This window comes from Sesamum indicum, linkage group LG5 (assembly GCF_000512975.1).
Source record: "Sesamum indicum cultivar Zhongzhi No. 13 linkage group LG5, S_indicum_v1.0, whole genome shotgun sequence".
NCBI lineage: Eukaryota > Viridiplantae > Streptophyta > Magnoliopsida > Lamiales > Pedaliaceae > Sesamum > Sesamum indicum.
In genome coordinates, this window is record NC_026149.1 from 1,594,183 (window position 1) to 1,605,864 (window position 11,682).

Here is an 11,682-nt window from a genome sequence, read left to right on the forward strand (position 1 = left end):
GTGGGGGCATAAAAAAAAAAAGGGGGGGGGGGGGGGGGGGGGGAGGGGGGTAAGGTTATTTGGAAAAGGAATAATGAAAAAGTGGAGATGGTAATTTCATTGATTTGCTTTAAGCAGAGGCAACAAACACAGACACAGTTAGTTGGGATTGGTGGGGAGTAAAGCGCTTGTGCCCAATCCAATTGAAATCCGCAGTTCAGGTGATCAGATCAGGGTGCACCGTGCACCATCAAGCATGTAATGTGTTTCGGACACGAAGATGGGTCCCTCCATTCATTTAAAACTTGGGCTCTTCAAAAATCATATTTGTTGCTTTTTGCATTTTTTGGGTTTTAATTGCGGCTTGTTAAGTACTTAAGGAGCACTACACCGGTCCCCCACTAACAAAATTCAATTGAACTACCTAATTTAACTTCCTTGCTATAATCTTTCTTTTTTAATGAATTCAGTGTGGGATATCATTTCATATATTTAATTTTTTAAAAATTTATTAATAAGTTTATATAAAGACGCATACAATAGAAATAGAAAAATATTAATATGAATATTCATGAAATTTGACCCATAACATACATAACTGCTCATTGTATCGTGGTAGACATATTAAGTTTAAATTTCTATTTTTTAAACTTTGGTTTAATTGTCCTATATTAAAATATAATTTTTATTTAATTTTTTTTGTTAATATCATTAAATTCATCGAATTTTAACTAAAAAAAAACTATTTATTAAATAAAAATAAATATTAAAAATAATTTTTAAACTATAAAAAAAATGTGATGTAATCATCCCTATAATAAATTGAATCCGAATTATGGTTAGGTCTTATTGTTGGGGCAGCTTAAAGAGCAAGAGAGTTTCTCAATTTTAAGTACTGTCTATTTCTTACTTAAGTAAATAAAAAGAAAAATAGTAAATAGGAGTATTAATTAGGAGGGAAATAATTATGGGCCCCAGCCCTTAGTGAAACTCTTTGGCAGGCGGCAGCAGTAGCCCTCTCCTTCCCACCATAAGTAGCCCCCTCACCTTCTCCCGCTTTCTCATTCGCCCCAAACCCACCCTTTCTCTTTCTCTCTCTATACTTTCTCCCTCTTCAGCTGCAGCTCCATGACACTCCACATAGCCAGGAGAAGTAAAATGGTAGCTGCCATGAAGTTGATCCTCTGCATTGCCACCGTCCTCTGCTTTATCACTTCCGCTTACGCCAGAATCCCCGGTGTCTACACCGGAGGTCCTTGGGAAGCCGCCCGCAGCGACGCCTCCGGCACCATGGGTACTCACACATTCCACATTCCCCTTGGTTTCTTTTTTCATGTAATTTTGGTTGCTAAAACCTTTTTGCTTGTGTGTGTTTTTTTGAAGGTGGTGCGTGTGGGTACGGAAATTTGTACAGCCAAGGCTACGGCGTGAACACGGCAGCATTGAGCACTGCGCTGTTCAACAATGGGCTGAGCTGTGGTGCCTGTTTTGAGATCAAATGCGACGCGGCGCAGGACGCCAAGTGGTGCAACCCGGGCAACCCCTCCATTCTCATTACTGCTACTAACTTCTGCCCACCGAACTACGCGCTGCCGAATGACAATGGCGGGTGGTGCAACCCTCCTAGGCCACATTTTGACCTCGCCATGCCTATGTTCCTCAAGATTGCGGAGTACCGCGCCGGCATCGTCCCCGTTAACTACCGCCGGTAAATTCCCTGCTCTGCCCTTTACATTACACTTGGTACATGTGTTAATGCATCCCCTAAATTTGTAAGAATCGAACATCCGTTGATGGTTTCCTCGGTAATGGTGACAGAATCGTGAGAGCATAATCTTTAGACAGTGTCTAGCAACAGCAATGGCCTCTGTTGTCGACCTGAAGTGTCCTTTTCTTGCAGTAAAAAACGTTCAAAAATATAATCCCATGCCGGTTTCATAATTACAAGGGCATTTTGGTTATTTCGTACTAGGAGAGCAGCGAAAGTAACATGAATTCAGTATCTTCTTCACGGGCTATAACATTTTCCCTCCATCTCCCACATCAGGGTGTTTTTGGTCATTTTATTGGCCCCTCGTTGCCAAGATCCGCTGAAATATTCGGTGTCGTCGTTTAACTAACAGAATCCTGCTGCCCTCAACTCGGGCATTCATTAATGTGAATGGACCACTTTGGCCTCTAGTCGGACGGACTCCCGCCATTATTTTCCTGACACGAGGGGAATCATGTGGCTTTTCACCCATTTGATCTGACTTGACTAGAATGCCCGCCTACTTATCTTTAATTACTAGCAGGTAACTCAAATAGGTTGTGGCCCACCGCCGCAGAAATGCTATTGAGCTAAGGTTATTGTCCTTCAACCTTTAATTGGGCCAACCAATCTGTACAATCCGTCTGCCGAGGGTATTATAGTCAATTCAAACCTGGTAACAGTTTCTTTTAATCTTTGTATTTGCAGGGTGCCGTGCAGAAAGCAAGGAGGGATCAGATTCACAATCAACGGCTTCCGCTACTTCAACCTAGTTCTGGTCACCAACGTCGCCGGCGCAGGAGATATCGTGCGAGTGAGCATCAAAGGAACAAACACACAGTGGATGCTCATGAGCCGCAACTGGGGGCAAAACTGGCAATCCAATGCCGTTCTCGTAGGACAAGCTCTGTCTTTCAGGGTCACCGGCAGCGATCGCCGCACTTCCACTTCCATGAACGTGGCGCCAGCTGATTGGCAGTTCGGCCAGACTTTCACCGGCAAAAATTTCAGGGTCTAGTGTGCAAATTAAAATTGGTACTCACTTTTCAGTTTATTTCTCTTTTTTCTTGGGAAAGAAATTGAAAGCAGAGTAGGAAGATTGGTGTAGGGTTAGAGAAAGTACGGGTGTGTGCTTCTTTACTTTTACTTTTTTTTTTTAACTGTGGTGTTTGCGGTAGGCGCTGGTAATGGTAAGTGAAAAGAGCCAGCAAAGGGTAAAAAAAAAACAAGTGTGTGGAAAGCTGAAGCGGCTGCAGGAGTAAAAGGGAAATAGATGTAGCCCGCAGCTTCAATTTATTATGTAATAATATATTACTATATTATATTATATTATAGTGAAAGTGTTGTGCTTTCGTTATGAATTGGCTTTTCACCGTAATTTTTTTATTCAAATTAAATTTAAATAATCACATAATAAATACAATATATTTATTTTTTTAAATTATATATCACATTTACTGTATAATTAATTTTAATTTGATTAAACTTGATTTAATTGGAATTTTACCTGCTCTCAAAGTGTACGGTTAAACTTGATTCAGTTGGAATTTTACCTGCTCTCAAAGTGTACAATATGGTAAGGGGAATTCTGGAATTTGGTGAAGTGAGTAAATGAATTTTATTGATGAATGGTTAATGTTAGGTTAATCATGAGAGTCGTTGAGGGAGAAGAAACCCTAGTGGGTGAGAAAGAAGAAATGCGTGGCCATTTCACCTAAATTGGAGCTATTTAATTTTTTTTAATTTTTTAAATACGTATAATTATGACAAATTTAAAGAGAATTCATAATCATTTATCCTATTTTTTTATTATTAAAATTTTATATCTTTTTTTAATGTTAATTAATATATATAAATGACGCGAATTATATGCACTTAATGATATTAATTTGTAAACAAAGAAGTGATCCCTAATTAGTGATGGTAAAATGAAATTGGGAAGTCCGGTAAACTATTGGACATAGTCTGCCTTGGCGGAAAAGTAAAAGTGGACGTACTTTAGACGAGGAGCAAAGCAGGGAATGGGGAATGAAATGATGCAGCCGGAGACCCTAAAAAAAAGAGTCTGATCTACTTTGGGTTTTGGGCAAGAGCAGATTTCTGAGCCCTGCCAGGATTTTTGGTTAATTTGGAAATAACATTATGTATTTCAACTACAACTGTTTCTAAAAAATTTATAGGGGAAAAAAATTTTGTCCAATTAAATCAATTACAAAATAAGTACGATATATTTGTATTATGTGATTGATTATTTTTTCAAAACCATATATTAATTATATTTGCCGTATAATTGATTTGAATTCGATCGAATTCAATTTCGACTAGAATTTCCTGTTATACGTACAAAGGGTGCATATATTAGACAAGCGTTCCTTTCCATGCACATCAAACATGAACAACTTTTGATAAAATGGGTTTAGAACACAAGGACCCGAGAATGTCAAGAGTTGCTACACAGAATTTCCAGGAACTTTTAAACTTCATTAACTTCTCCAGACAAATAGGCAATAGCAAACATTTTTGATTTCTTTTGTCATTTTGACAAAATTACAGTTCCCACGTCCCAAAATACGAGCTCTAAGACCCTACAACATTTTCCAGATAGCATCACAACTGTCCACCGGAAAATCGCCCATAACTCTATAGAAGAATACAAATTCCTTGCATAACCAAATACAACAATTTAGGAAAAAAGTAAAAAAGAAACAAAACAAACTATACAAGCTTTAGATATATATAGAGAGCGCAGACCATACAAGAGCAACCAAGGATGTTTATGCATATCGACTGGAGGCTGAAGGCCTGGGGTAGGCCGGTTTTCCTCTCCGTGTTTCTTCAGCACTTCTCCTCCAGGACTTAGGTGCCCCATTTGTTTGGTTACGTCGACTTGATCGGTGATGCTTTTGATCATTTTTTGAAGTGTCTTTGGAGTCTTGGAGCTGCTCTAAGGCCGTCACCACCTCGTCCATAGTCGGCCTTGACCTGGCATCTACGTATAAGCATTGAAGAGCAAGGTTGGCTGCCTTCACAGCTTGGCCCAATGAGTATTGGCCTTCTAGTCGGGCATCCAGAACACGGAAAATCCTTCGTTTGTTGGTCAGATAAGGCTTTGCCCACTCGACCAGATTGTGTTCCCCTGATGGGCGATTCTTGTCTATTGCTTTCTTGCCGGTTAAAATCTCCAGAAGAACAACACCAAAGCTGTATACGTCGCTCTTGGCAGTTAAATGACCTTTGCAAACAAAAATTGGTTTGTCAGAAATGGTAATATCTAACAATTTCACTACTCAAAGATAATAGCTAATGTTTCCTGCAGCCAGTCGCCTGCCTTCTCTGAAACAATTGCATACTAACTCATTATTCAGCTCCTTTTGCATTGACATGATACTTCACCCAGAGGACTTCTCTTTCTATTTTCAAAATAACATCAGTAATTTTGCCTATGATCTCATTGACGGTTGATGATTGGAATAGACTGATTTATGAGTTAAATATACTGAGCAGCAGTTAAAGCACCTTATAGAATAAGTTAAGGGCAGAATTAAATGTTCTCTATACCTGTGGATAGATACTCCGGAGCAGCATATCCATAAGTTCCCATGACCCGAGTGGAGACATGGCTCTTATCACCAGTTGGCCCGTCTCTGGCCAACCCAAAATCAGAGAGTTTGGCGTTGTAGTTCTGTAAATTAAGAAGCAATAAGAAAAGCACCATAACCAACTAATCAGCTGGGAGTCCCCATGAACTGAATATAAACTGTTCTTCAAACAATTAAGGGATAACACAAGAGCAGCATATGCTTCTGATAATACGTACCGAATCAAGCAGAATATTAGAAGTCTTGAAATCCCGATATATTACTTTTGCTTCATCGCTATGAAGAAAGGCAAGCCCCATCGCAGCACCAAGAGCAATTTTCATTCTCAGGCTCCATGAAAGTGGCTGGAAGTAAGAACCTCCTAGATCAATATGAAATCAATTCAATCAATAGACGCACAAGTAGGTATAAATATCAAAAGCAAATAATTCTACTTGACAGCAAGCTAAATTTATGGAGGATTATCCATAGCAGGTTAATGCTGAACTCACTTCTGAATAGGTGATTCTCCATGCTACCCCTAGGCATGAACTCGTAGACCAAAAGTCTGTGGTCATCCTCTAAGCAGTAACCAATCAATTTCACAAGATTGGGATGTCGCAGCTGCCCTAGATAGTTGATTTCAGCCTGTTGATAAAAAAAATAAGCACATCAATGAAAAGGGAAAGTTCGCATGTGAACCCTGAAGCATGTTTTGCTGCCAGAGCAATAGGAATTTTGAGAATATCTCTGCAATTATATCATCAACGTGGCTAGGAGCATTGACGACTGCATTAAATAGATTTTTGTTGATTTCCGAGATTCATATTACCAAATGCCATGTAAGATCAAGTGACATAAATGCTTTATTTAGTCACATGTGCGATAGTTACATCAAATAAGTATTTTCATGGAGAAATTAGTAAGAGAATATCCTTAACGAAATCTTTGAGGAAAGAAGAATCTTCCACAATGTGACACGTTTTACTATAGTTCAAATGACAAAATAAAGTTTAAAGAAGTGAAAGTTCTACATACCAACCATTCCTTATGTCCCTGCCACCCTTCTTGGTTTAGCTTCTTAACAGCTACCACCATACCAGCTCCAGCCCTTGATGCTGCAAGTGATTGCTCATCAATCCACCCTTTGAAAACAGAACCGAAACCACCTTCCCCAATTACACTGTCAGGACGAAAGTTTCTTGTGGCTGCCTTGAGATCACTAAATGTGAAGCTCTTCAAGTTGGAGGACTGCAATATTTCTCCCTCGCTTCGAGGAGTTGGGGGTACAGATATAGAAGAATTCTTGCTGCTTGAATTACTTAATTCAGTCCCATATCCACTAACCACTTTGGACGAAGTCGCCCCTACATCTATAGTCCAGCAGAGTGGCAAAATTTAAGAATAGTCAATGAGGTTATCACCACAAATCAAAGACTATCGGCATAAATAATTGCAAAATCTTTTAAAAAGCTAACATAACTAACAAATGATCTGAGAATGAGATCATGAAGCAAAAAAAATTATGTAGAAGAAACATCTATGCAGGGTATTTTCTTAATCATTCGTTTTTCCCCGGCACGTGAAATAACAATTTGTAAACATCATAGCTTCAGTAAATCATAAATCCAAAATGCTGAGTAGGGGAAATTATAACTTCAATTCCTGCCGTAGAATTCCATTCTTGTTAAACAATTAGCAATTTAGGACAAAGCAGACAAGCTACTGGAAGGTATATAATATAGAATCAACAAACAGAATAAGTGTCAAAATTCATTCTATCTAGGAAGAAAAACAAAGGGCCTCTCATTTGCTGCACAAATTTTAGTTCAATTGCCAGATATAAAAATATAAAAAGGAACAAGATTCAAGTGTTAGAATTTCCTATATTAAAAACTAAAACATCTGCAGTACAAAGAAAAGGAGTTATATTTCTATCTTATGATTCATTTCTCAGCAAAATGAAGGTATCATTTTCTTCAATTTAAATCAATAAAAGAAAAAGGGGTGAAACAAGAGCCGTAATGTACCTGTACCAGTATGAAAAGAGCTCTCAGCCTTTATCTGGTTGCTCAGGCAAATCCCCATCAGAATCCGTGAAAACCCTCCAAAAATAAACCTCAAAGTTCTGTTATAGCTTCAGGAAACAGCTGAAACATTCAAACCCAACCTCAAGAACTCAACTTTTTTTCTAATACATGCACAAAGGACAAACAGATTTGCTCACTTCAGGGGCCAAAATGAATTAAAGCAAACTCCATCACCAGCCCCACCCAGATCTAATGTGAAACCTCTGAAATTTCTGCTTCCCTATCTATTAAAGTTAGGTGTCATCCGCCAACCTCACCGCCCCTTTTATCTCTCTAACTCTTCTACCCCTCTTCTGCATCCGTTGGTCTCTCTTCAAAGTTTAAAAAACCAGAGATGTTCTTGACCAAAAAAGTGAGCAAAAGATACAAAAAAGATGCAATCTTCAAGCAGAAGAGGTGGGCTTTTTCTTTTTCCTACATGGAAGTTTCAGGGTTGGTGGATTTTATTTCTTGTTTTTAGGGGTCATCATATAAAGTAGAAGCCTTTCCAAGACCTTTGTGGTATGCAAGATTGACTTGCTTCTTGTCTTTTCAAAGACAGACAAATTTTAATCTTAATAACGTCCAGAAATAATTCAAGTATAATTTATTGCCTGTTCATCTATTGGATTTCGTGGCTGTCTTGAGTTTCTAGTCTGAACATCAAGTCTACAACACTACTACTACTTCGAGCTAAGAATTATAAATGTCGGTAGAGAAATAGTTATTAATAATAACTTCTAGTCATGGCAATACATTCCATATGAGTTTGTATTTATATAAATTATCATTTGCTCATCACATATAATATTATTATGGTGTATTAATTCAATGATTCGTAGCTCATGTAAATATATATAAATTCAAAACTTTTCCTCATTTACAATAAAGATTAAAATTCTTTATCATTAATTTGTAGTGAATTATGTATTGTATTTGTATTGAGATGGTAAGTAATAAGTATCATCTCTGAATTGGTGTATGTAATGATGTTGCTCCTATTCTGCCTTGTCAGAAGGATTTGTCTGAGTTGAGCTTCCAACAGGAGTATAATATGGTTCATATCAGCACATTTGATGTAATTGAACTATACTATACTTATCAATTAAAAATGAATCATCATTAATTACCAGCATAAACACAGATACATGCATGTGAGAGAGTTAAGGCAAGTGTACGCAATTATATTGCATTAATGCCTACATTTACGTCGTTGCTTAATTTGATACATTAATGATTTCTCTCCACAATTACAGTTGGAGTGTTTATCTTACATTTATTATTATACTTTTAATTGCTATAGACAGGCCCCCTAAAAACACAAAGTTCCAACAAATGCTCAAGTGGCCCAATTAGGAGGACAAAGAAGAGTAAGCCCATCGAGGAGGTGGAAACCCCTCCAAGGCCGGGCTCAAGCCTAAGCCCAAGTTCAAGAGTAGTGTTCCAAAATTTGGATCGACGAGTCACTGAATTTGGGCAGCAGGTGGATAACAATTATCCTCGTTATTAGGAACAAGAAAACAGGTTTTCTTTTTTGGGTTTGGGTTTGTGTATTGGGCATTCAACTCTTCAAATAGCCCATTAATGCCCAAAAATAGTTGCTGGCATTGATTATGGATTGTAGCTTATATGCAATTGGGTAAAGCGCCGTCGTTGAAAGCTGAAATCTATATCCAAATTCCAACCTTAGCAATATCCCAGAAAGTGATAACATCGCATCGCAGGTTGTTTGGCTGTTTCTTCCAAGTAGAGGTAAATTCTTCTCAACATTTTATAATTTGAAAGCGACATTCTTAACTTGGTCACTCATATAATATAATCCCATATCTCCTATTTTGGATTTTACAATAATCTGCATCCCATTGTTTACATTGTTAATATCCCATGCAAATCATTGTAAAATCCAAGATAATAAATCTTGTAAATGTTATGTTCCATGTTTTAATACATAAATCGATGGGATAATTATATTGTATAGTCATGAGATTTTGTGTTATTATACATACGTTTCCTATGATTTGAAAAATTATATTTACCAGTCCCGATATTTGTTTTTATATAGAGACATCTATTAACAAATTTCTTTGAATTTTAAACAAAAACAACAACTATTTTAAATATAATTTTTTAAACAACAATAGTTTATATATAATTACATAAAATTTCAAGAAAGACGAATACAATTATATATAAATTAATTGAATAATGGACATATTCTATTTTTTAAAAAATGAAATAGTACACGAAACAAATATAGTAGAGAAATTGAAAATGATAATATAAGTTTCATCCAAATAACCATTTTATTTCAAACTAGAAATTTCCAATTTCGTAACTAACGAATAGAACAACTGGGCTGGAACATAATTGGGAGGTAATTTTTGTATTATTATATTTTTTCTTGATCAGTGAAATTGAGTTGAGAAGAAGAAGTGATTGATTTAATTTTTAATATAATTGAGCACACAGATCCCTATAAAACCTGCAGTCTGAGGTTGTACCCCCCATGTTTTAATTTGAAATAATAATCCCTCCACAACTTGTACACTTGCCAACAATTTTACCATACATGTCCCCCACCTCTTTTGATTTTTTTCAAACTTTCAACATCGGAAAAATCTCTGTCATTTCATACTATCCAAGAGAAAGTAGGGGGTTTATGAATTGAATCGGTACAACGTCTTATTGTACAAAGATATTGTTTAATTTAATTTAAATTTTAGAAATTTATTTTTAAAAATATATATAAATAAAAATTTAAAAGTAAAAAAAGTGGTTCAAACTCGTTTGAAATGATTGAGAGAGTGGTGGAATTGGGGTGGTAACAGTAGGAACCACAAATGGAAAAAGCTTAATGGAGAGGGAGGGACAGAGAGGGGTGGGGGGTGGGGTAGTCTTAGGTATAGAGGATCAGATGAGGATCTCCCTCAATTTTACAATACGTTTGACAAGTCTACATCAATATTTCTCGTATTTCCATCTCTACCCCTCCCCATCTCAATTTGTCTTTAAACAGCAGTAATGTAATAATGTGATGATGCTTCTTAGGAAATTGGGTACAAAATCCCACCACATAATTCTGCCCCTAATTCTAACTGGTCTGAAACTTGACAAACCTATGTTGGTTGCAGCAGACTCAGTCCATCGAAATACCAAAATTACCCAGAAATAAAAAAAAGATGCTGCTGGACTTGCTGCCCAATCCCATTATGGGGGAACTCGGAATAATGCCAAAGTTATTGGGAGAAAATTGGAAATTAAATGTAATAGTGGGTGGTGTCTTGTCATTGAAATTTCTTAATATAATAATAAAAAATAAAAGGCGGGGGTGGGGGTGGGGAGAGGGGGGGGAAACAGACGTAACGTATCACTGACAGTACTGAGAAAGAGAGGAGGGGGTTGGGACAGTAAGGTCCTGTCTTTATCACTTTCGTCTCCTTATGCCGTGAAACCCGGACTACAGTCCCACCCCCCAATCCACACCCTACTGGGGCCCACTTATGCCACGTGTTGAGTTCTTCTTGGAAACCCCCTTACTCCCCAACAATCACTGGATGGCAACGCCACATCCACTTAGCGATTTCATGATAAAAAAATAATATACTTTACCACATTTCTAATATATAATTTCAAAATATTAGTACTTGAGTTATGATTTTTTTCATTTATTGGGTAGGAATGAAAGTTCATACTAAAATGATTTCTCTTATTCGTACTTGAGTTGCTAAAGTTAGTCATTTTTAAGAAATCTTCCATGGGCTTCTAAAGTTTGAATACATATTTTATTTACAAACATTAAATATGTACGTAATTCACGTTATAAATATATATATATATATATTCGAGTAACGAACTATGTAATTTTAAATAAATTTTTAAGTTATATTCGTACTTAAGGTGATACACTAATTCCAATTCTGGTTATTGTGTCCACAAACATGGTTAGAGAGACATTACGTACATCACAAATATATTATATTGATTCTTAAATTAGTAAAGATAAACTAAATATAAAATTTAGTGTAATAAAATCTAGTTAAAAATACTTACTCAATACTTGTGATTGAGCGGGTATTTATAAGTTAGGTCACTTGACTCAACCATATTAAAGTAACGTAATTTAAAAATAACTATCAATTATATAAAAAGGCAAGCAATCAAATTCATCGGTGGAATAAAATGGGATCGACCCTAAATAAAAACTCACATTTTTTAGAGTGCTTTGTCTTGTTTTAATTTTTTAAAGAGCATTTTTGAAATTTTTTATCAATTATGGTGTGGGATCCTGCATTATAGAGTTATGATC

At 36.6% G+C, this 11,682-nt stretch overlaps 2 protein-coding genes across 3 annotated transcripts; one reads left to right on the forward strand and one right to left on the reverse strand.

Moving 5' to 3' along the window:
- Positions 1,255-3,069, forward strand: LOC105161605 (expansin-A6-like; the record flags this gene model as incomplete). The annotated part of the gene is given in 3 exon segments (XM_011079345.2): positions 1,255-1,273; positions 1,363-1,687; positions 2,438-3,069. Coding segments are annotated over 3 exon segments (654 nt in total), but the record flags the coding sequence as incomplete, so codon positions are not given.
- Positions 4,190-7,870, reverse strand: LOC105161606 (probable serine/threonine-protein kinase PBL9). Of its 2 annotated transcripts, XM_020693976.1 has the most exons (7): positions 7,535-7,870; positions 7,338-7,457; positions 6,346-6,680; positions 5,820-5,955; positions 5,547-5,689; positions 5,288-5,411; positions 4,190-4,961 (listed from the first exon to the last, which is right to left on the reverse strand). In XM_020693976.1, the coding sequence occupies exons 2-7, from the start codon at positions 7,393-7,395 to the stop codon at positions 4,504-4,506; spliced, it is 1,254 nt and encodes a 417-aa protein (XP_020549635.1). In that variant the 5' UTR covers positions 7,396-7,457; positions 7,535-7,870; the 3' UTR covers positions 4,190-4,503. The 2 variants fall into 2 exon arrangements, with proteins under 2 accessions (XP_020549635.1, XP_011077648.1); XM_011079346.2 differs by having other exon boundaries at positions 7,338-7,870.

Coding starts and splice junctions, on each gene's coding strand:
- LOC105161606 (XM_020693976.1), bottom strand. CDS start 7,395: ATGGGGATTTGCCTGAGCAACCAGATAAAGGCTGAGAGCTCTTTTCAT. Junction 5,956..6,345: donor AGGGACATAAGGAATGGTTG/GTATGTAGAACT, acceptor TTTTATCAACAG/GCTGAAATCAACTATCTAGG. Junction 4,962..5,287: donor TCCGGAGTATCTATCCACAG/GTATAGAGAACA, acceptor TTGTTTGCAAAG/GTCATTTAACTGCCAAGAGC.